The following is a 23,328-nucleotide window of genomic DNA, read 5'->3' on the forward strand; positions in this document are numbered from 1 at the left end:
AGTGACCTAGAAAATGCTCAAGGGTTTCCCAGGCAGTGCTAGTGGTAAAGAACCCGCCTGCCAATGCAGGAGACACAAGAGATGCAGGTTCGATCCCTGAGTCAGGAAGATCCCCTGGAGGAGGAAATGGCAACCCACTCCAGTATTCTTGCCTGGAGAATCCCATAGACTGAGGAGCCTGGTGGGCTACAGTCCACAGGCTCACAAAGAGTTGGACACAGCTGAAGTGACTTGACGCACACACACACACACACACACACACACACAGAAAATGCTGAAAGGGAGGAGGAGAAGTGAGACAGGGAAGGGAAGGGAATCAGTAAAGAGTGCATTGATCTGCAAGTTTCCACTGTGGGTTGCTGGGACTCAGTCCCACGAGGACCTCTGAGAGTCAGTGCAGAACACACACTTCAGTCAATCCACCTGAAGGGTGAGGAAGGTAGAGTACATATTCATCAACTTCCATTGTCTGCCACAGAGGTGTAGAGCTCCACTCAAACCTGACCTGCCCCCTCTGCCTGCACTTCAACAAATCCCTGTATCTACTGAGGGATGATTTATCCATCAGACATCATAAGCATAGTACATCAGCCAATGACGTGAATATCTGGAGGAAACAAAACACATATATGTGCACACACACCAAAATATGAGCAGCAACTAGCAAAATTCAGATGAATTATTGTAAAAAATTCACACAGTGTGAAGCTTATTACTCATAATCATTTCATAATATACAGTTTGTAGATCATCTGTTTTCACTTATCAACAATTTCTGAGCACTGAGAAAGAATCATAGCCAACTGTGAATTAAATGAGTTGCTGCTGCTGCTAAGTCACTTCATTCGTGTCCAACTCTATGCAGCCCCATAGACAGCAGCCCACCAAGCTCCCCCGTCCCTGGGATTCTCCAGGCAAGAACACTGGAGTGGGTATTAAATGAGTTACATGTTACAAATAAATGCAACAGGAAACGTATAGAAGCTCTGTCGAAAAGGTTTACCAAAAATAATAATAATAACAGATATTGATGTGACCTGTGAGTGTCCTTTGATCATTTGATGTGATATAGGTGGTAAGAGACACAGGTTTGATCCCTGAGTCGGGAAGATCCCCTGGAGGACGGCCTGGAAACCCACTCCAGTATTCATGCCTGGAGAATCCCATGGACAGAGAAGCTGGGTGGGCTAAACTCCATAGGGTCACACAGAGTCAGACATGACTGAAGCAACCTATCACACACACACAGTGGAGCCAAGGGCTGCTCTCAGCCCTACATCAGCCTCCAGCTCTTCTGAGTTACAGAACCCCAAAGGACCGTAGTCCTACAGTCCCTCCCTTCAGCTTGTGAAGAGGTATTGCCTTGACCCCCAACCCCTCTCTCCACTGTCAGCAGTTGCCTCAAATCTGATGGTGTGGACCCCACCCCTCTCAACCTCATTTCTCCCAAATACATAGAACCAAGAAACTAACAGAGCCTAAGAGACCTGTGGGACACCATCAAGCATATCAATATATGCCTAACAGGAATCCCAGAAGGAGAGAGGCAACAGGGGCAGAAAGAATAGTTGAAGAAATAATGTCCCCAAAGCTTTCCAACACTGATGCAAGACATGAATATACACATCCAAGAATCTCAATGAACTCCAAGTAGGATATACACAGAGATCTATACCAAAATATATTATCACCAAACACACACAACGTCCTCTGTCCAAGCCTCCTCCACCTGCCTACTGATCTCCCACCTGCACATTCAGCAGGAATAAGACAGACAAGTGTTATCTCATGCAGCCCCAGTCTGAACAAAGAGACAGATAAACTAGAACTAGTCACTAGAACTATAGAGTTTAAGCCATGTTACAAGAAACAAAGGGACTTCCTTGGTGGTCCAGTGGTTAAGACTCTGTTTACAATGCAGGGGGCATGGGTTTGATTCCTAGTTGGGGAACTAAGGTCCCAACATGCCATGTGGTACAGTCAAAAAAAAAACTTTTTTAATTTAAAAAAGAAGAAGAAATGAATCACAGTGATGTAATAATGACTGGACAATGGTAGGTGGTCAGGGAAGTGAGGGCCTCCTAAGGAAATGCCTTGGGACCTAAAGGATGAGAAAGAGGCAGCTTCAGAAGAACCAGGGCTTCCTAGCCAGAGGGAACTGCATGTGCAAACGGCTTGGAACAGGAACAGTTTGATGTGAAGAAGAGCCAGACAGGAGGTCATGGTGGGCGATGAAGACAACCAAAGATATGAAGCCAGAAGTCTTGCTGGGACTGGATTTTATTTATGGAAATCTGGATTTTATTTTAGGTGGAGTGAGCAGTTATGGGAAGACTGTTCAGCAGGGGCATGCCATGATCTGATTTTGGGTTAAGTCCACTCTAGGCACTGCATGGGAGAATGGAATATAGGAGTAAGATGGTTAAATTTTCCAAAACAGCCACAAAAACATCTCCCATCCCACATTCTCTTGCACAAAGAATGTTACAAGGTCACCGTGACACACCACCCATTGAGAGAGGTGGAGTCTGTGTCCCTTCCCGTTGAATCTGGTGCCAGAAGTAAAACAGTGTGACACTTCAAAATGGATCAGGAAAGGTAATACAGCTTTTGCTTTATTTTTGAAGCCCTGGGTTGCTCTGTAAGAAACCCAACTACCCTGACTACTGACCTGCTAGGAGGAACCCAGTTCACACCAAGAGGACGGTTGTTCAGTCACTAAGTCGTGTCCGACTCTTTCTGACCCATGAACTGCAGCACATCAGGTTCCCCTGTCCTTCACTATCTCCAAGAGCTTGCTCAAATTCATGTCCATAGAGTCAGTGATGTTATCTAACCATCTCATCCTTTGCCACCCTCTTCTCCTTTTGCTTCAGTCTATCTCAGCATCAGGGTCTTTTCCAATGAGTCACCTCTTTACATCATGTGGCCAAAGTATTGGAGCTTCAGTAACAGTCCTTCCAATGAATATTCACGCTTGATTTCCTTTAGGATTGACTGGTTTGGTTTCCTTGCTGTCCAAAGGACTCTCAAGAGTCTTCTCCAGCACAATTTGAAAGCCTCATTTCTTCTGCACTCAGCCTTCTTTACAGTTCAACTCTCACGTCTATACATGACTACTAGAAAAACCACACGTTTGACTATACAGACCTTTGTTGGCAAGAGGCTTGTGGAGGTGCCCTAGTCCACAGCTCCTGCGACAGTCCCAGCACACACCTGGCATCAACTGCAAGACCTGTAAGTGAACCTCCAGATGATCCTGGCCCTTCGTTTGTTGACTCAGCCCTAAACCTTGAAATCTTTCCAACAAAAGAGTAGCGACAACCAATGTCAGCTCTGCCCTGCCCCAATCCTTGGCCCACAGCATCTGTGAGCGTCATAGCACGGCTGACTTGCAACCACTAAGCTTTGGGGTGGTGTGTTAAAGAGCAGTAGTAACTGGACTTGGGGACAGAGAGGAGTGGAGAACTGGATGGAGGAGGAAGGCAAGAGAGTGGCATCTGGGGAAACTAAGGGAAGAGGGGGTGTCGTCAAACTAAGCGATGCCAGGGCTTGCACCAGGCTGGAGCAGTGGATGGGAGAAAAGAGAAGAAATCTGTGGATTTGTGCAGGACGCGTTTCGGAAGTACACTCAAGAGAACCTGCTGTATGCGATCACTAATGGAGGGTGAGTAAAAGGAAAGACAAGAGCCGGTGACAGGTCCCCCGCCAGGCTCTGGCGATTGACTACAACTCCCAGCATCGCTCACTCAGGCCGCGGGAAGGGCAAAAAAAAAAAAAAAAAGTTTGGGCCAAGCATTCCCGGAATGCGCTTCCTGCTGGCGCGGGGCGGGGGGCGGGCGGGGAGACCGGGTGGGGCGGGGGGCGGCGCGGCCGGAGCCCCGGGCGCGCACTCAGCCCGGCCCGGGCCCCAGCATGGCCGAGCCGCTGCTCAGGAAGACCTTCTCCCGCCTTCGGGGCCGGGAGAAACTTCCCCGGAAAAAGTCGGACGCGAAGGAGCGCGGTGAGAGACAGGGAGGTGGGGAAGAAGGGGCCCCGAACCCCGCCCGGCTTGGAAGAGGGTCCCAGGGCCCCAAAGAGGGACCGCTGAGGGGACAGGGGAAGCCCCGCGGAGCCCTCTGCGGGTCGGGGTTGGGGGCAGGGGCAGGCAAGGGTCGTGGAAGTAACGGGCCGGGGGGAGAGGGGGCGCGGACCGTTATACGCGCTTGACCAGGGATGCCAGAGCTGCGGGCTCCTCGGGAGGCCCGGGAGGGGGCCTCACCCCTGACAGGAAATGGGGCCGAGGCTGAGCGCTTGGAGAGTGGAGGGGAGGAGGAGCTGGGAGGCTGAGAAACTGGGGCTTAGTCAGGCCAGGCTGGCGACACCCTGTGCCCTAGAGACCAGGGATGGGAGACGGGGGCGTACACCCTGCGGAGGAGGGAGAGGCGGTGCGTCGATCGTGGGGGCCACCTCCCAATCCCCTTACCTATTAGCCCGTAACTGCAGCTACACCCACCTTAGACAGCCGCAGGAAACGGCCCCCTGTACAGATGGGGAAAGTGAGGCACGGAGCAGTTTGGGTAATTTACCCAGTGCCAGTGAAGCGACTTAACAACTCTGTGGACTAGGCTACTAAATGAGAGCGCAGAGAGACTCGGGGGGTGGAAGTATGAGGTGACCAGAGGAGGGAGTCGGCATGGAAGACCTTAAAGCCATGGGAGCTGCGTGGGGCAGGAAGTCCCCGAAAGGAAGAGGTTAAAGGAGGGGAGGCAGAGGACTTCATGGCTCTGACCTCCCCCCAGCCGTCTTCCCAGAGATTCCCAGGGTTCCCAGGGCAGAGAGAAGGGACAGGGGTGCCCACGCACAAACACACACACACAGGAAACAGCCTGGGATGTCTGAGAGAGGTTGGAGCCGGGGCAGGGCAGGGAAGGGGGGTTCCGAAAGCAAAAACTGTTGGGGTCTGTCTGGGCTAAAACACAGGGTCAGCTCCAGGATGGGGGCAAAGTTTGGAAAGAAAGGCAGCAGGGCGGGGAGTGACATGCTGCGGGTAAAGAACCTGGCAGCCACACACCTGCTGTCACGCCCGCTTTGGGCTTCTAAGCAAGCTAGCCAGCATCCACCATGGGCTGCATGTGCCCGAGATATGAGTGCCTAGGAAGCGCTCTCATGCTGAGATCACAGTGAGGCTCAGATGGCAAGTAGTTTCCCCGAAGCCACCCACTGAGAAGGCACAAGGGCAGGGCTCTACACCAGCATTAAAGAGAGGCATGGGGACGTAGAGTGGGGAATGCAGGGCCCAGGTCCAGAGAAACCCCTCTGGACCTCTGAGGCTGGAAGGCAGACGGACCGAGTCCTGTCTGGGTCACTAGGGCAGGGAGTTGTAGGCGGGGAGCGGATGAGACTGCCAGCCTGCAGCTACCCATTCCAAATGAATGTGGGGACTGTCCAGGCTGAGTGCACCCCATGTCCCATAGGGGAAGAGCCCTGGGCTGGGGGCTGCTCTGGGGGCAGTGGGAGGCTGCATCTCACTCCCCTTGCTCTCTGCCAGGCCGACCAGCCCAGTGCCCAGAGCCCAGTCCTCCAGATCCCCAGGCCCCAGAAGGACCCCAGGCTGGAGCGGAGGGGCCCCCCGGCCCTGAGGCATCTCGGAGCCCAGCTCACGGTGCCTACCTGCAGAGCCTGGAGCCCAGCAGCCGCCGCTGGGTGCTGGGCGGGGCCAAGCCACCAGAGGAGGCCACTCTGGGGCCGGGGGCACCCGGCAGTGGGGAGCCTGCTGGTGAGATCTGGTACAACCCCATCCCAGAGGAGGACCCCAGACTCCCAGCACCGGAGCTCCCAGGCCCACAGCCAGGCTCAGCTGAGGCAGACAGCCCGGCCTCTCCAGGTGAGCACAAGCTTCCCACCGTGGGGCCTGTAAGGTGACTACAAGCATAATCACCCCCATCCCAAGCCCAGAATTCTGGACCCTGAGGTCTGCTGTCCCCTCAGGCGCAGCCCCTGCCAGCCCCCCGACCAAAGCCTCCCGCACCAAGTCCCCCGGCCCGGCCAGGCGCCTCTCAATGAAGATGAAGAAACTGCCTGAGCTGCGGCGCCGACTGAGTCTGCGGAGCACCCGGACGAGCCGAGAGCGCGAGCGGGCCGCCCCCGAGGGCTCGGTCATCAGTCGTTACCACCTGGACAGCAGCGTGGGGACCCCAGGGCGGACAGCAGTAGCTGAGGGCGCACGCGGCCCAAGGGCGGGTTACCTCAGTGACGGTGACTCTCCCGAGCGCCCCACGGGGCCCCCGTCGCCCACTGCCTTCCGCCCCTATGAGGTGGGCCCCTCCGCCCGGCCGCCCCCGGCTGCGCTCTGGGGCCGCCTCAGCCTGCACCTGTACGGGCTGGGGGGGCTGCGGCCGGCGCCTGGGGCCACTCCGCGAGATCTCTGCTGCCTGCTGCAGGTGGATGGGGTGGCCCGGGCCCGAACCGGGCCGCTGCGTGGGGGGCCAGACTTCCTGCGGCTGGACCACACCTTTCACCTGGAACTCGAGGCAGCCCGGCTGCTGCGGGCCCTGGTGCTGGCCTGGGACCCCGGTGTCCGGCGGCACCGGCCCTGCGCCCAGGGCACTGTGCTGCTGCCCACGGTTTTCCGAGGTAGGGTGCATGGTCTCGGAGGGGGCGAGGAGGGCACAGGACTCGGCTCCCAGCGCCCTCCTTCCTCTAGAGTGCCCAGGGTGGGGACGTAGCTTGGCCTAGGGGATAGGGCACAGGAGGTGATGGGGGCAGACTCCACTCAGGAAGTCCCCCTTGTGTCTTTAGGGTGCCAAGCCCAGCAGCTGGCTGTGCGTCTGGAGCCCCAAGGGCTGCTGTATGCCAAGCTGACCTTGTCGGAGCAACAAGAATCACCTGGCATAGCTGAGCCCCGTGTCTTCGGGCTGCCCTTGCCCCTGCTAGTGGAGCGTGAGCAGTCCCCTGGCCAGGTGCCTCTCATTATTCAAAAGTGTGTTGGGCAGATCGAGCGCCGAGGGCTGCGGGTAAGTCCCTCACCCCACCCTAGCTAGCCCCCAGACCTCAGAACCACTCCCCAGAACACCCAGGGTATGGAGGCCAGGCTTCCCCCTACCCCACCTGGGGAACTCTTAGCTCCAATCCCAGCCTAGACAAGGGCAGGCGCTCTCTACACACCCCCAGATCCTAGCATCTAGCCCAGAACTCAAGGGTCATTCGATAATGTAGGATCCCAGCCCTTTTGGAGCTCAGAGTCTGGTGGGGTGACAGACATGAGTAATAAATCACATATATGAAACTGGCTGGGATAAGAGTGAAGAAGCTGGGACAGTTTAAAGCAGGACAGGACATGCTGGTTGGGGTAGTCAGGGAAGGCTTTCCAGAGGAGGTGACAAGTAAGCTGAAAAGGAGTCAAGGTTTCCTGAGTCAAAGGAGGTAGGTACCAGGACAAGTAACTTTGAGGGTTTACAGGGCTGGGTTGTCCAAGCAGCCAGATGGGGTACCCCATGACAGGTGTCAGAAGAACAGAAAGGCAGCCAGTGAAGTTTCTGCCAGCCCCCAAACTCTCAGCCCATTGCCACCTGGATCCAGGTCTCCCGCCCTCACCCCATAGGGCCCACATCAGTCTGTACTCTGACAAAAAAGACACCTCTCTGCTCCTACCCCCAGGTAGTGGGACTATACCGTCTTTGTGGCTCAGCAGCCGTGAAGAAAGAGCTTCGCGATGCCTTTGAGCGAGACAGTGCAGCTGTCTGCCTCTCTGAGGACCTGTACCCTGATATCAATGTCATCACTGGTCAGCTTGCCCCTTTGCTCTCCTGCCTGCTCCCCAGTCAACCCTCAACTCAAGGCAGTCCCTGTGGATGAAGTTCCTGGGACTTCATCCCTTCTGTTGGCCTTGATTTTACCTTCCTCCTCTTTCACCCCTCCCAGCCCCCGATGAAGTTCCAGCCTCAGAACCCAGGGGTGCCCTAACCATCATGGGCCCTATATCCACAGGCATCCTCAAGGATTATCTTCGGGAGCTGCCTACCCCGCTCATCACCCAGCCCCTCTATCAGGTGGTGCTGGAGGCCATGGCCCGAGGGCCCCCAAGCAGGGCTCCATCCAGCACTGAAGGCACCCGTGAGCTCCTCAGCTGCCTGCCAGATGTGGAGAGGGTGAGTTGGGCCTGGGGGGTGGGGAGAGTGGGCAGGACAGGGAGTGAACTGACACCAGCAGAATGTTCCTCCCATGCCTGGGCTGGTGATGGCCATGAATGTGTGGCACCATCACACCCCTAGTGCTATTAGTATCCCCACTTTATAGATAATGGAAGCCAAGGCCCAGGGCAGTTGAGTGAGTTGCCTCAGGTTTCACAGGCAGGATGTACCGAAATTAACAGACTCTGAACAGAGGTCTGTCAACCTACCATAAGGGAGATTCCTGGCTGTGGGATCCTGCCTCTGTGCCTCAATATCCTCATCTGTAAAATGGGATTACTACCAGCCCTGCCTAACACACAGAGGAGAAGGTTCAAGCCCAAGTTCTGCCATTTCAAAGTTGTTACCTTTGGCCTCAGTCTTCCCTCCAGCAAAATGGGAGCATAATACTAATAGCTAAGTTCTAGCAGGATCGTCTCCCGGCTATGAGACTCTGAATCTCAGTTTCCCCATTCTGAACCGCCTTAGTCTCCCTCGAGTGCGACAGGGGACTGACTTTGCCCACCGCGTACTCTCCCAACCCTCTTCTCTCAGGCTACACTGACTCTTCTCCTGGACCACCTGCGCCTTGTCTCCTCCTTCCATGCCCACAACCGCATGACTCCGCAGAACCTGGCCGTTTGCTTCGGTCCCGTGCTGCTGCCAGCGCGCCAGGCACCCGCCAGGCCCCGCATCCGCAGCTCTGGCCCGGGTCTCTCGAACGCGGTGGACTTCAAGCGCCATATCGAGGTGCTGCACTACCTGCTGCAAGCCTGGCCAGGTGAGCTGGCCCCCGACCCCGCGCCGCGGAAAGGAGCCTGGTATCCCAGACGATGCTTTCTCTGGCGGCCAGAGTCTCCAGCTTCAGGCGAGACACGCCCCCTCGTCAGAGTGAAAACCAGTACCTAGTTGCCTGAGCAACCAGTACTAGCTCAGCCAGTGAAATCCCGATCCGGTCGAAGGCCTTGCCTTTCTACAGGCCAATCAGGGGCGTGACTACCTAAACAGCCAATCAGAGGCCTAAGTGCCGCCGCTATGCGTGACATCACCCAAGCCCTCCCTCTCCCACTGCAGATCCGCGCAGGCCCCCAGAGCCTCCGGAGCTCGTCCCGTACCTGCGGCCCAAACGACAGCCGTCGCTGCACTTGCCGCTAGCGAGCCCCGAAGTGGTGACTCGGCCCCGCGGCCGGGGCGGTCCCGAAAGCCCCCCGAGCAACCGCTACGCGGGTGACTGGAGCGTTTGCGGGCGGGACTTCCTGCCCTGTGGGCGGGACTTCCTCTCTGGGCCAGACTACGACCACGTGACAGGCAGCGACAGTGAAGATGAGGACGAAGAGGGTGTCGAGACGACTGGCGCCACCGATTTCGAAGACGACTTCGAGGCGCCCTTCAACCCGCACCTGAACCTCAAAGACTTTGATGCCCTCATCCTGGACCTGGAGAGAGAGCTCTCCAAGCAGATCAACGTGTGTCTCTGAGCCGGGCGGGGCTGGACCCCAACTACTAAGGCCAGGCTCCTGGTTGCTAAGGCGGTGCCCTAACGACCTAGGGAGGACCAGACCTGTAGCTCAGGCCTAACTCCTGGTTACTGGGGAATTGCCTAGCGACCAGCCAATGCTTTGCTGAGAATCACTCCCCATTTCCAGTACTCAGACACTGGTTGCGACGGCCAGAGATGGGAGACTTTAGGGACCAACTATTGTGACCATCTTTTCTTGAGTACCAAGGGCTTCTCTCCTGGCTGCCACAAGGCAGTTCTGCTTGCAGGGCCGGCATCTTTTGCTTCCCCTTAGCCAGGGAAATACCAGTTACTGTGAGCATCACCCTGAGATGGTGAGACACCCTCCCAGTCAGTCCTTGCTGCTGCCAACCAAATCAGTATTAGCTTTGAGCACTGCACTCTGCTTCTCCCTCAGTGGGCCCAAGGACTATGAAGAAAGTGTTTGAGCCAGGGTGTAGAGGGAGCCCCTCTCCTGGGCTCTGGATAGATAGCAGCAGCTGGGGCTTATAGGAAAACAACTGGTTTCGCCACCCTCTTTTCCAGGGAAAACATAATAGCCTCAAACCAGCAAAAGTAGATAGCAAGAGTCTGGCCCTTCCCCTCCCCAATTCTTCCTCCCCATTCCTGAAGAAATTAAGCACTTGTAAGACCTCCCTTTTGGAGGGGCCCCACCTGAAGTGTCAGGCTGGGGGCACTTTGGTACGGAACATATTTATTGCCTCCCTGCGTGTGTGCCTGTGTGTGAGGAGTAATGTGTATGGACGTGTCTAGAGTGGGTATGTGGGGCTTTTTCAGGGACCACAGAGGGGGTCGGGGGAAGAGTTTGCAGTGCCCAGGCACCCTGAAATCCAGTAATGGTGCCTCAGTGAGCCCCTGAGTTCCAGTGGGAGAGTAGGGTCCCCTCCTGTCTCCCCCCTCTTTCCCTCACTTCCATCTTTGTGGACAATAAATCAATATGCACAGGTTCTGGGATGAGTACTTGGGCCCCCATGGACCAGACGTGGTTTATTCAGTGTGTGAGACAGGAAGCTGCAATACTTTGGCCACCTGATGCAAAAGAGCCAATTCACTGGAAAAGACCCTGATGCTGGGAAAGACCAAAGGCAAAAGGAGAAGGAGGCAGCAGAGGATGAGATGGTTAGATAGCATTACCGACTTAATGGACATGAATTTGAGCAAACTCTGGGAGATAGTGGAGGGATGGAGGAGCCTGGCATGCTGCAGTCCATGGAGTCGTGAAGAGATGGACATGACTTAGCTACTGAACAACAAGTGAGGAGGAGAGAAAGGACACAGTTGAGTTCACAAATAGGCCCAAGGACTCCCCAGGGCTGTCAGAGCCCCTCTTAGCTCTGACTCCGTCCAGCCCCTCCCTGTCCTCGGAAGATTGCAGGGTCACTGGGCTTCATGGCTTAGGCCCAGGGCAGGCAAGGATAAAACTCCAAGCCAGCTAGGCACAGTCCAGGGGTGGGAGGAGAGCCAAAAGCACTGACCCATGAGGCCCTACATGGCAATGGAGCCATCCCGGAAGTCTGTCCTCCCGATGAGGATGTTGACCACAACCGGGTGGCCATCTTGGCACTGCTGCTGGGCGTCACGCAGCACCTTGACCACCTGATCCTCATTCTCGCGTGAGAGCAGCAAGCCCTGGGCCCCCAGTCCCTGGGCTGCCTTGTGATAATCTAAAACGGAAGGGCAAGTCAAAATGGTGGCAGAAACCCAGCCCCCCGTGCAGGTAGCCCAGGAGAATACACATTCAGCTGACCCTGAAATGGTGTGCCCCCTCCCTGCCCATCCAGGCCCCTCTCACCAGTGTAAGCCAGGCCACAGGCCACGTTGCTGCCCAAAGAGGGCACCTGCTCCCTGGAAATCTGGGTCCAGCCAGCATCATTTCCTATCAAGGCCATCACTGGGATCTGCAGGGAGGGAGAGGAGGAGGCCAGGCCAAGGCCTTCAGTCTCAAGGCTTGGCCAGCAGCAGGTGAAAGGCAAGGACAGGACCTCTGCCAGAGAAGGAGCTCCCTCCCCAGCCCACCCCTGAGGATAGTTCCCAGAACCCCAGGCTCTGAGCTTCCCTTGGGTCAGCCCGCCCAGTCACCTTGTGTCTGACGAAGGTGTCAAATTCGATGAGGCTATAGCCAAACGCTCCATCCCCAAACAGGCACCAGACCTGAGGTGGGTACCAAGGATGGTTGGGCTGGCTTACGGACCAGAAAGCAGCAAGCCTCCTGCACCCAGCACGCTCTGACTCACCTCAGCATCCGGCCGACACAGTTTGGCCCCAAGTGCAAATCCAGCACCAACCCCCAGAGTCCCGAAGGCCCCTAGGAGAAACAAGAGCAGGTGCAAAGAGGCCCAGAGGAGTGCAAGCTGCCCCAGGTGTAGGTCTCCCCTTACCAGGATCAAGCCAACGCAAGGGCCCACGAGGCTTCACCAGGTAGGCAGCTGTGCCCACAAAGTCCCCGCCATCGACCACCAAGATGGAGTTGTCAGGCAGAGTGTCCTCCACCAGCTGCAGGACCCGCACCGGGTTAAGATGCTGGGCTACGGGCATCAGTGCCTTCTCCCTGTGACGGGGCAAGGCAGGTCAGCAGAGCCAGCAGCCTGGCCCACCAGGAACCCATGACCCACCAAGTCCACTCTACCCAGCCCCCACCGAAAGGCCTGCTCCTTCTGTTGGTCGGCTTGCCGAAGCTCCTCTGCCCAGTCTGAGGCCCACGTCTGACCCCGGAGGCCCTCCACCAGCTTCACCACGAAGGAGCCCACGTCTCCTGGGGAAGGAAAGGGGCACAGCTGCGGGCAGAAGGCCACCTCCTACCCTTGGAGCACCAGAGGCCCAAAGGCAGCAGGAAGCCAACAGCCATCTGAAGCAAGGAAGCAGGCAGCGGGGGAAGTGGGGGCAGAGGTGGCCTAAGGCAAAATGGGTAAAACACCCCAGAGCCTGCCAGAACCAGAGTTAGGGCAACAGGGGTGAGAGGAAGAGCAAGGCCAAAGTGAGTCAGTGGGGCTTCCCTGCGGCCTCAATGGTAAAGAATCCGTCCACCAATGCAGAAGACACAGGTTCGATCCCTGGTCCAGGAAGATCTCACATGCCACCAAGCAACCAAGCTCAGGCACCACAACTATTGAGCCTGTGCTCTAGAGCCCAGGAGCGGAACCCTAGAGCCTGTACTCCACATCAAGAGAAGCCACCGCAATGAGAAGCCTGCACGCTGAAACTAAAGAGTGGCCCCTACTGGCCACAACTAGAGAAAGGCCATGCAGCAGTGAAGACCCAGTGCAGCCAAAAATTTAAAAATTACAAAGTGAGTGAGAAACTCACATCTGCCTCTGTCTCCTACCTCCCCCTTCACACCCTGGGTCACACAGACCTGTCAATTCTGCCCCTGAAACATGTCTCTAAAAACACCTCTATCGTCCAAGCACACCTCGACAACCCAGGCACACAGAGTGTTGGAGAGCGACCAAATTAGCCAATGACGATGTACCTTTCATCAGCTCCATCTCAGAAATGATCACACAGGGGCTCAGCGAAGCCGAGTTTCTCCTCCCTGCCCATCCCGACTCCAGGCCTCATGGTTGCTGTCCTGGCCTTAACAGCCCACTTGCCCCTACGTGGTCCTCTCCAACTTGCTGCCCATCAGCTGCTCCAGTGGGTCTTCCCAAATGTGAATATACATGGTGCCATTTCTTTGCCTGACACAAGTTCCCTCTCACGTACACTGCAGGGTAGAGTCAACGTCCTTGGAACGATGGGCAAAGCAGGACACGGAAAGGCTGTGGAAGAGGACTGAACAGGGGTAGAAGAGCCACGACAGAAAAACTAAGAGACCCCAGGTCTCTCTCTTTTTTGGTTTTTTTCCTGCTAAATCCCTCAGGTTTGTTGGAGACCAGGCCTCTCTCTGGATCCACAACCATGGCCTGCCCAAAATCAAGCCTGAGAACGTGCCCGGGACCCAGTCCCCCTCATTTTGGTTTTGGGCAAGTCCTCACACTGAGCCAGAGAGGGAGATAGTCAATCTGCAGAAAGCTGGCTTTAGGGAGGAGAGTCTGTCACTAGTGGGAAGGTGGTAGCTGGGCAGAAGCTTCGCCTCGCGGTCTCCAGCCATCACTCCCACTGTAGGCGCTGTGTGTGCAGGGCCCGGTGGTAGGCCCAGCTGCCCCCTGCCAGGGCCCAGCAACACATGTCCTCCTTCGGCGGCAGCAATCTGTCCTCCTCCAGCTGGCTCAGAAAACCTGCAGCACCCAGCATCACACCCCCCCACATTCCATAACGGTTGTGAAAACGGCCACAATGAGTCTGGTCACTGCGACCACCAGCACCACTGCCTGACCAGCCACAGAGCAGCCCTCAGCACCAAGGTGGTCACCAGCCACTGCCAGCACCATGCCTCCTCCCAGAAGCAGGTTGGCAGAGGAGCAGTCCCCATTCACCCAGTGGAAATCGAATGCCAAAAGGGGCAGGCCAATGACCGTGGCCACCCAGGCTCCAGCAACACAGTCTTCATCCGTGCCCAGCCCTGAAGCCAGCATGGTGGCGGCGGCCAGGGCCTGGAGCAAGAAACCAGCAGCGGCCCCTCAATTTGCCTGGGCAGTGCTCATGGCTGCGTGTAAAGACACTGCTCCCAGCGCCAGGCCCTAAAGGCAGTGGGCAACATGGGAGAGTACAGTCAGGACACGTTATCACATGCACATTCCCGGGCCTTCCCCAGTACACGTGCTGTGTGTGCACGTGCGTGTGTGCCTATGTGCTCAGTCAGGTCTGAGCCTTTGTGACCTCATGGACTATAGCCCGAGAGGCTCCCTCTGTGCATGGGATCTCCCAGGCACAAATACTGGAGTGGGGTGCCATTTCTTTCTCCAGGGGATCTTCCCAACCTAGGGATCGAACCCGCATCTCTTGCATCTCCTGCATTGGCAAGAGGATTCTTTATCACTAGCGCCATCCGGGAAGCTCTGGTTCACAGTAAACAATTTTAGAGGTGGTAACAACTGACCTACAAAGGGGAAATGACCATTTTATGCACAATAAAAATTTCTGAAAAAAACCCTACCCTTAGTTCATCCAGAAGCACCTACCAGTCGAAGGGACAAATATGTATCTCCAGCCAGCTGGGTGCCCCCTGGGGCAGGATCCAGGCCTTGATCACCAGCACCCAGCTCAAGCCAGCTGTCAGCAGAGGCCAGAAGAAAAGCGACACGTACAAAAGGAGAGGCTCACCCTGCACAGCCTCTCGGGGCTTCCAGAAAATATCTGAGTTGATCAGCATCTCCCTCCGGTCACGGTTGACAACAATGATTGTGCTGCTGCGGCTGAGGACACGCCCATAGGACAGGCGGAAGTCACACACTGTGCCTGGGAAGGGGGGCGGGTCTCAGCAGACCGAGGGCCAGCTTTCTGGGGGGTGCCCACCACCTTACTCGACCTACTGTGGTTCCCTGAATGTGGGAAGGTCCCCATCCTTCACCTCTCCCTGTGCCAGGGCCACCTGCAATAAGACTTTGCAGGTCCCCACTCCTGGAACCTAGACTGGCCCCCAGACCTATGGTGCTCTGGCCTGTAAGAAGGTGAGAGAAGTCATGGCGTGTGTTCCTGAAGCCAGACCTCCAGCAGCCTTGCGGCTTCCGCCCTTCTCTCTGATATAACCTTGTTCCCCCAGCCCTGCATGTTTCTTATCACCACCAAGTGAACAAGGCCAGGCTACCTGGCTGGCTGATGAGAAACATGGAGGAGGAGGTAGGGGCAGAGAGAGGACTCAGTTACCCCAACCGAGGCCATGCTAGCCCAGTCCTGCAGCCAGTCAGGCCCCACGTACAGGAGCCAGCCCAACCACGGCCTTCCTGCCTCCCTGACTGCAGACTCAGGGACAAGCCCTGCCAAAATGAGAAAAAAACTGTCAACTAACTCACAGGTGGGTCTTGAGAAATAATAAGCGCGTTGTAAGCCACTGTGTTTAGGGTGGTTATTATATAACAGTGGCTGATAAAACTATTATGTGCCTAGCAGGATTCAGAGCACTTCATGTAAGAAAATATGTGTACGGGCTGTGTCAATGCTATATAATGCATATATATGCAAGTGCTGTATCCACAGCCCCACAGGTGCCCACTCTCTGTGCATGCCCTTCTATGTAAAGCTGGGTCCCAGACACGACTGCCACCTGGTGAGAAATTAGGGGTGAGAGGTAGGAGGGTGGGTGATTATGAGACTAGGTGCCAGCCAGTACCCAGCTAGGGGGGCAAGGTCACACGGGCAGAGGGAGGGGAAAGGGAGGGAGGGGAAAGGGAGGGAGGGTAGGAAGACCAGGCCCACCTGCCAGGACAACCACGTCTGCCTTCTTCAGGGCGGCCCTGCGGTTCTGCCGGAAGTGGAGGGGGTGGTTGCGGCCCAGCAGTCCCCGTGCCATCCCCGCCAGGAAGCAAGGGATGCCCAGGGTCTCCACGGCAACCCTGGGGATCCAAGCAGAACAGAAGTGAGTGTGGCCCAGGGCCTGCCCCTCCTCCCAGGGCACCAGGGGACCAGGCATGTGACAATAAGGGCAGGCCGGAGGCTTCTCACCGAAGCTTATCTGCAGATGTCGGAGGCAGCAGGGCCTGGCTCCCAATTAGCATGAGGGGCCTTTTGGCCCGACTCAAGATCTCCACACATCGCTGAACCTGGGGCAAGAGGTGGGGGCTCAAAGAGCCGACCTCGGGTCACCAAGAGGCCCCCCAAGATGACAGCCCCGATACTGATTCAGAGAGAAGCCACTCAGCATGTGGTGGTGGTTGGGTGGTTGGGGGCGGAGGGGGGTCCCTGACCAGGGAACAGAGGTAAGTCACCTGCTGGGGGGAGGCCTGGGGAATGTCCAGGGGCAGAGGCCCCTCAGGCTGAGGCTCCCAAGCTCCTGAAAAGATGTTGGCCAGGGTATTAGCTAAGTACCTGCGAAGAGAAGAGGAAGAGGCCATTACTAGGAGTAATTACCAGGGTTTCAGAAGCTGAAGGAGAAGGGCCCAGAAAGGGACTGGAAAGGCAGGGCAGGAACAGAGGTGGATGAACAATGGTCCGGGGACACAGACCCCGGCGGCCAAGTGCCCAGTGGCCTGTTTCCCCTTGGAAGCTTCTGGTGACCACCCCAACCTGACACAGACCTTGAGAAACAAGGGCCACAGGCTGGAGCACCAGAATCAGGGGCCAGACCCGCTGGGTCGGACACATGTGGGCTTAGGTTCTGGCTCTGCTGCTTCCTCTGTGACTCTGGTTGAGTGACTTAACTTTTCTGAGCTTTCTCCTCTGTAAGATGGAAAAGGGACCATCTCTCCCAAGGTCCCGTGATATATCCACTCAGGATATAAAGCACGTTGTAAAACACTGTACTGTTGTCTAGGCACTAAGTCACGTGTGCCCAATGCCTTTGCAAACCCATGGACTGTAGCCCGCCAGGCTCCTCTGTCCATGTTATTTTCCAGACAAGAATACTGGAGTGGGTTGCCATGCCCTTCTCCAGGGGATCTTCCCGACCTTGGGATCTAACCCAAGTCTCTTATATCTCCTGCACTGGCAAGCAGGTTCTTTACCACTAGCACTACCTGAGAAGTCCAGTGTGTACATATCTATCCCAAACTCCCTAACTATCCCTTCCACCCATCCTTCCCCACTGGCAACCAAAGTTTGTTCTCTAAGTCTGTGAGTCCCTTTCTATTTCATAAGTAAGTTCATTTGTATCATTTCTTTTTAGAGTCCCCATATAAGGGATGTCATATGATATTTCTCCATCTCTATCTCACTGACTTCACTCAGCCCAACAATCTCTAGATCCATCCATGCTGCTGCAAATGGCATTATTTCATTCTTTTTTAGGGACTCAGCCCTATTCTTATTTAAGGTAATAATGATTAATTCTTTTCTACTTCAGCATATGCTTTGCACTATCAAAATAATCTCACTTTATTTTTCACAAAATCTTAGTCTAGAGAGAAAAAGCAATGTTTGTCCACCTTACAGATGAGGAAGCTGACATCAAGCAAGGTTTAATCACAATATACACAAGTCAAATCATTATGCTTAAAGCCTTAAACCTACACTGTGCTGTTTATGTCAATTAGATCTCAATAAAACTGGAAGGAAAAAAAAAAAGAGAGAAGTTTAATCATTTGTTCACAGCTAGCTAGTGGCAGTTCTGGGATTTGAACCCATCTCTCTGGACTTTCATTTCACTCCAGCCATGTTACAGATGGAACATAGCTGTGTGGATTAAGCATTGAAGGTTCCTTGAGGCTGAACCCTAGTGCACCATTAACAAACTGGACAACTGTATGCAAGTCATTCAGCTGCCTTGGGTCTCAGTTACGTAATCTGTGAAATGGGCTGAATAATACCTGAGTCTTAACTCTAAGGGTTATTATAAAAGACATGTGAGTTAACCTGCTACACCATGAGCTGGGCTTCCAGGTGCTCCTCATATGCCCAGGGAGCAGGGACCTGTCTGTCCTATTCATGCCCATCCTGGCACCTAGCACATAGTGGCAGTCACTAAATATTTGGAGGGGGAGTAGAAGGCAGAGGGGCGAGGACAGGCAGATGGAAAGGACAGAGCGGGAAGAGGAGAATTGATTCTCCTTTCTGTGTCCTGTTTCAGCCAGGTCCACCTCAGTGGTGACCAGAAATGATCCCTCTCACATACCTCTGCTCAGGCTATGCCCCTACTTACAACTTTTTTAGCCTCTCAATGGAAAGATGTTCCTCCGTGAAACTTACAGCTCTTCCAGGAAAACCTTCAAGCTTACCCCACACCAGGCCTGGTCTCTCCAACATCCAGGCTACTCACCATTCCAAAGTCCCATAGGAGGCCCCAGAGTGAACTGTGCCCATGTGGTGGGCCTATAGGGACCCACCGTCCCCTTATCCTATCCTGCTGCAGGTCCAGACACTCATATGAGATCCAACCACAGCTCTGCATTCCACAGCTACCACCTAGATTCCAGGCCACCATCAACTCTCATCCCAGGGACTGCCACACCTCCTCCCTGGCTTCCCAGCTTCCACCTGACCCCAAAGTCCACTCTCTGGCAAGAGCCACAGGGATCGTTAATAAAAACCCAAACCAGGGCTTCCATGATGGCTCAGTGGTAAAGGATCCACCTGCCAAAACAGAAGACATGGCCTCAATCCCTGGCCTGGGAAGACCCACATGCTTTAGGACAACTAAGCTCAGGTGCCACAACCACTGCGCTTGTACTCTACAGCCCAGGAACTGCAACTACTGAGGCCCACATGCTCTGGAGCCTGTGCTCCAAAACAAGGAAGCTGCTACAATGAGACACCCACAAACTGCAACTAGAGAGAGGAGCCCTGACTCACCACAACTGGAGAAAAGCCGGCATAGCAATGAAGACCCAGCACAGCCAAATTAACAGTAAAAATACAAACCAAACCAGGGTATCCCGTGCCAGGGCTTAAGGTCCTGAAATGCTTCTCAATGGCTCTCTAATTAAAAACAAAGCCCCAGGGACTTTCCTGGCAGTCCAGTGGTTAAGACTTTGCCTTTCAATGCAGGGGTACAGGTTCAACCCCTGGTCTGGGGGTTCAGATCCCACATGGCTCGAGACCAAAAAAACACAAAGCAGAAGCAACACCATAACATGTTCAAGACCTTTTATTTAAAAAATCACAGCCATTTATTTAAAAACACAAAGCCCCAGGTCTGCCCAGGCACTCCTGCTGACTGCTCTCAGCTCAGCCTCTACCCTTCTCCCCTTTGCTCACCTGCTGCCACCACACGGGCCACTTTGTTTTCCCAACCCACAAACTTCATTGCTGCCTCAGGACCTTTGCATATGCTGTCTCCTCTACCTAGGAAACTCTCCCCGCGGCTGGCTCCTCTCAAACTAATGTGCAAATCAGTGAATGAGTCAAAGAAAGGATGGGTGCTGGCAGGGATCTGTGAGAGAAGCCAGGGAATATGGGGGGGAGTGGTAGGAGCTGGGCTACTTACCAGTGGACCGCTCGACTCATGAGGCCCTTGGGTGGCTTAGCTGGCACCATCTCCTTCTGAACCATGAAGTAGGGGTACAGCACGTCCAGAGGCAGTTCCACAAACACCGGGCCTGCATGGAGACAAGGAGAACGCTCAGTCTGCTGTGCCTCCCAGGTCCCAAGGCAGGAGCTCTGCCCAGCCCCCACCCCACTACCTACCGGGGGTGCCCGACTGTGCAGCGGCCATCGCAGCCCTCAGAGTGGGGATGATATCCCGCACTCTTCGCACAGAAGCACAAAATTTGCAGAGCGGCCGGAACAGGGACATCTGATCAACTGCCTGGAGTGCACCCCGATTCTAGTAGAGGCAGAAAAAAATCCAGGAAGTCAACACATGAGCACTTCCAGGCTCCCTGGGGTCCCTGCCACCTGCCCCCCACCCCCACCAGGGCAGGGCACCTGCAGCAGGGTGCTGGCAGCCCCACCCAGGAGCAGGACCGGGGACTGAGCTATCTGGGCATTCTTCACCGCAGTCACTGTGTTGGTGAGGCCAGGGCCTGCCGTCACTGCTGCCACACCCACCGTCCCTGGAACACAAACCCTGTCTCAGCTGGGTCCACCCTCCCAGCCACGTTCCTCTCCCCCCAAAATAAAATCCCTGCCCCCTCAAAGACATCGCAGTCTCACCAGCCCCCAGCCCTCCCCATTCTGCCCTCACCGGTCAGGCGGGCTACAGCATCAGCGGCAAAGACAGCTGTGACTTCGTGGCGGGTGTCCACCACACGGATGCCCAACTTCTCACAGGCCACCAGCAGTGGCGAAATGTGCCCGCCGACCAGCGTGAAAAGGAAGCGCACACCGTGGGCCTTCAGCACGGCTGCCACATTCTCCCCACCATGCCGGATGCTTGCCGTGTCCACCTGGGCCGGGAGAGGGGAGGAGTGAGATTGCCAAGGACCAAGGTGCAGACACCAGGGCAGGTGGGCAGAGGAATTACACCCCTCCCCCAGGAAGGAGGGGAGGGGCAAGGTGGGAAGGCAGGGGAAGCTTGGTGTTGCTTTGCTCTTGTTTAGTCGCTAAGTCGTGTCTGACTCTTTTGCGACCCGCATGGATTGTAGCCCGCCAGGTTCCTCTCTCTATGGAATTTCCCAGGCAGTAAACACTGGAATGGGTTACCTTCCTTCTCCAGGGGATCTTCCCAACCCAGGGATTGAACCCACGTCTCCCGCATTGGCAGGCAGATTCTTTACCACTGAGCCACACCAGGCATCTTATCAGAGCCTCCCGACAATATATCCTTTTACAGCTACAAAGACCAAGACTCCTGAGCAAGATTCAAAGTCCCATAGAATCAGTGCTCTCAAGGCACCTGTGGCACAAACAGAGAGATTAGGAAAGGTGGATCCACAGAGCCCAAGGGAGCTTGGCCAGAAGCCACCAGCTGGGACTCCAGAACAGCCTGCCCTCCAGTAACAGGTCCCCACAACAGGAGACTGCTGACTCATCTCCCAGGTCCCCTCCCACCCACTGGACCAGGCCCCACTCACAGGCTGCCAACAACCAAGCTGCCTAGCCCAGGAGCAGCCTGTGGCAAAGACAATGCTGGGGCTTCCCAGCCCCAGCTTCCACACAGCCCCGTACACCAGAGGCCTTTGTCACTGTTGTGGTTGTTCAGTCGGTCACGTCCGACTCTTTTGCAGCCCTACGGGCTGCAGCCTGCCAGGGTCCTCGTCCACGGGACCTCCCAGGCAAGAATACTGGAGTGGGTGGCCACTTCCTTCTCCAGGGAATCTTCCCAACCTAAGGATCAAATCCACATCTCCTGCATTGGCAGGCAGGTTCCTTACCACTGCACCACCTGGGTAGCCCGGCCTTTGTCTTAAATCTTTACAGATCCACAAGGCTAGTGGCACTGCTCCAGGTTAGGAGGGAGACTTCCCTGGTGGTCTGGTGGTTAAGACTTCGCCTTCCAATGCAGAGGGTGCAGGTTCGATCCCTGGGCAGGGAGCTAACATCCCACATTCCTGGTAGCCAAAAATCCAAAACATAAAACAGAAGCAACACTGTAACAAATTCAGTAAAGACTTAAAAAAAAAAAAAAAAAAAGACTGGGAAAGGGTGAATTTCTGCGAGGAGCCAAGTAGTTCAGAGCCAGGTCTGTGGGGTCACTTCTTCCCTAAACAGGTCACCTAAGGCAAGTCATCACACACCCTCTCTGAGCCTCGGTTTCTGCTTGTGGAAAATGAAGACAAACTGATGGGTACTTGGAAAATCGCTCTAAAGCGTTGAGCAGAACAGACAGCTACCCTCACAAAACTGTCACAGCCAGCCACATCCTCTGGGGCCTGCCCTCAGCACTCTGACTCCACCGTGTTAGGGAGCACCGCTCTGTGGAAAGGACTGAGAACCTTTAAGGAAGGGGGTAGGTGGGGTGTGGAGTGCCGGGCAGCTGTAGTTTCCCTGTGGCTTCTTCCTAGAGGCAAAGTCCAGGGTCCCGGAAGCAGTTCCATAATAGCAACTGGATCCTAGAATTTCCCGACCAGTCAGTCTCTCTGCATCAATCGGAACCTCACTCTCCCCGCCTGTGAAATGGGTTAGCTGGAAACGGTGCTAACGGAAGTCCACTCCTTTGACTGCCCCCGGCCCGCCACCCCTGTATGCCCCCGAACCTTGTGCATCAACTGATAGAAGAGCCCCAGGCGGTGAGCGGCGCCCAGCAAGGCGGCCACTAGGGTCCCGAAGGCCAGGAGCAGGAAAGAGGAGAAGCCCCAAGCTGGGGCGGCTGTCGCCGCGGTCTCCATGAGCTGACACCTAAGGAAGAAAGAGCAGTGCTAGGACTTAGAGGCGACAATTAAATTACTCAGAAGGCACACCCTCTCTCCCGGCCCAGATCCCGGCCACGCCCCTTGTCTCTGGCACCTAAACGATCACGCCCCTTACACCTCCAGGCTCCTAACCAGGCCACGCCCCTTGCAACGCTAGCCCAACCCCCCGCCCCTTATATTACCACGACCAACTAAATTAGGCCACCACAAGTCAACACGGCGACAACGCCTCCAATTATTTCCCACTTACCTGCTTCTCAATGGGTCGGCGGGAAGCCCCGCCTCTCTTTGATATCAAGGACCCGAATCTTCGTCCTAGTGGTGAGCCCACCCCATGACTACACCTCCAAGTCAGCGTGCGTGACCCTCTCCTGAAGCCGGACCCCTCCCCTCCAGCGAGCGCATGGACTCCAATCTGACTCCCGAATCCAGGCCGTGAGTCAAGGTCAGCTCGTATCAGGATGCTCCTCCTACCCCCGTGGAACTTTAACCTTCACCCATAGGAAATGGCGCTGGCTCCAGAGGAATTCGGCGCCCTGCGTGTCACGTGATCAGGCGCACGACTTGAAAGGGTTGGGCCAAGTACCTGTGTCCTTGCCCCTTTTGGCCCCTTGGATCCAGGGCGCCTCTCCGCGCATGCGCGGAGCCCTAGCCACTCACCGGGACACAGGCCCCTCCTCTAAGAGCTCTGTCTTTACTGGCCGCCTCTTGCACAGGCTCCGCCCTCCCTCGCTTTTCATTGGCTTGTGCTGCAAGCCTCACACAGGCACACCCTTTTTTTTTTTTAACAAGAAGCCACGCCCCTCTACGACTTTCAGCGGCCAGAAATCTCGCGGATCCTCCCTCCTCGGGTCTCCCCTTGGCTCCGAGTTGCTGGCCTGCAGATTCCCGGCATTCC

At 55.6% G+C, this 23,328-nt stretch overlaps 2 protein-coding genes across 2 annotated transcripts; one reads left to right on the plus strand and one right to left on the minus strand.

The window, feature by feature from the left end:
- Nucleotides 1-3,875: 3,875 nt before the first annotated feature.
- Nucleotides 3,876-10,615, plus strand: SYDE1 (synapse defective Rho GTPase homolog 1). The gene is made up of 8 exons (XM_040240984.1): nucleotides 3,876-4,003; nucleotides 5,531-5,866; nucleotides 5,971-6,615; nucleotides 6,781-6,995; nucleotides 7,639-7,765; nucleotides 7,969-8,129; nucleotides 8,706-8,931; nucleotides 9,225-10,615. Exons 1-8 carry the CDS (start codon nucleotides 3,916-3,918, stop codon nucleotides 9,626-9,628), a joined length of 2,202 nt encoding a protein of 733 aa, XP_040096918.1. The 5' UTR covers nucleotides 3,876-3,915; the 3' UTR covers nucleotides 9,629-10,615.
- Nucleotides 10,616-10,625: 10 nt separating this feature from the next.
- On the minus strand, nucleotides 10,626-23,008 carry ILVBL (ilvB acetolactate synthase like). Its single transcript, XM_040240985.1, has 16 exons — nucleotides 22,681-23,008; nucleotides 22,275-22,416; nucleotides 20,324-20,525; nucleotides 20,065-20,192; nucleotides 19,825-19,963; nucleotides 19,625-19,736; nucleotides 16,473-16,572; nucleotides 16,210-16,307; nucleotides 15,964-16,100; nucleotides 14,872-15,006; nucleotides 12,307-12,421; nucleotides 12,048-12,217; nucleotides 11,904-11,974; nucleotides 11,749-11,820; nucleotides 11,462-11,567; nucleotides 10,626-11,333 (listed from the first exon to the last, which is right to left on the minus strand). Exons 2-16 carry the CDS (start codon nucleotides 22,404-22,406, stop codon nucleotides 11,155-11,157), a joined length of 1,896 nt encoding a protein of 631 aa, XP_040096919.1. The 5' UTR covers nucleotides 22,407-22,416; nucleotides 22,681-23,008; the 3' UTR covers nucleotides 10,626-11,154.
- Nucleotides 23,009-23,328: the final 320 nt, after the last annotated feature.

The sequence above is a fragment of the Oryx dammah genome, unplaced genomic scaffold, assembly GCF_014754425.2.
Source record: "Oryx dammah isolate SB20612 unplaced genomic scaffold, SCBI_Odam_1.1 HiC_scaffold_5, whole genome shotgun sequence".
NCBI classification, from domain to species: Eukaryota; Metazoa; Chordata; class Mammalia; order Artiodactyla; family Bovidae; genus Oryx; species Oryx dammah.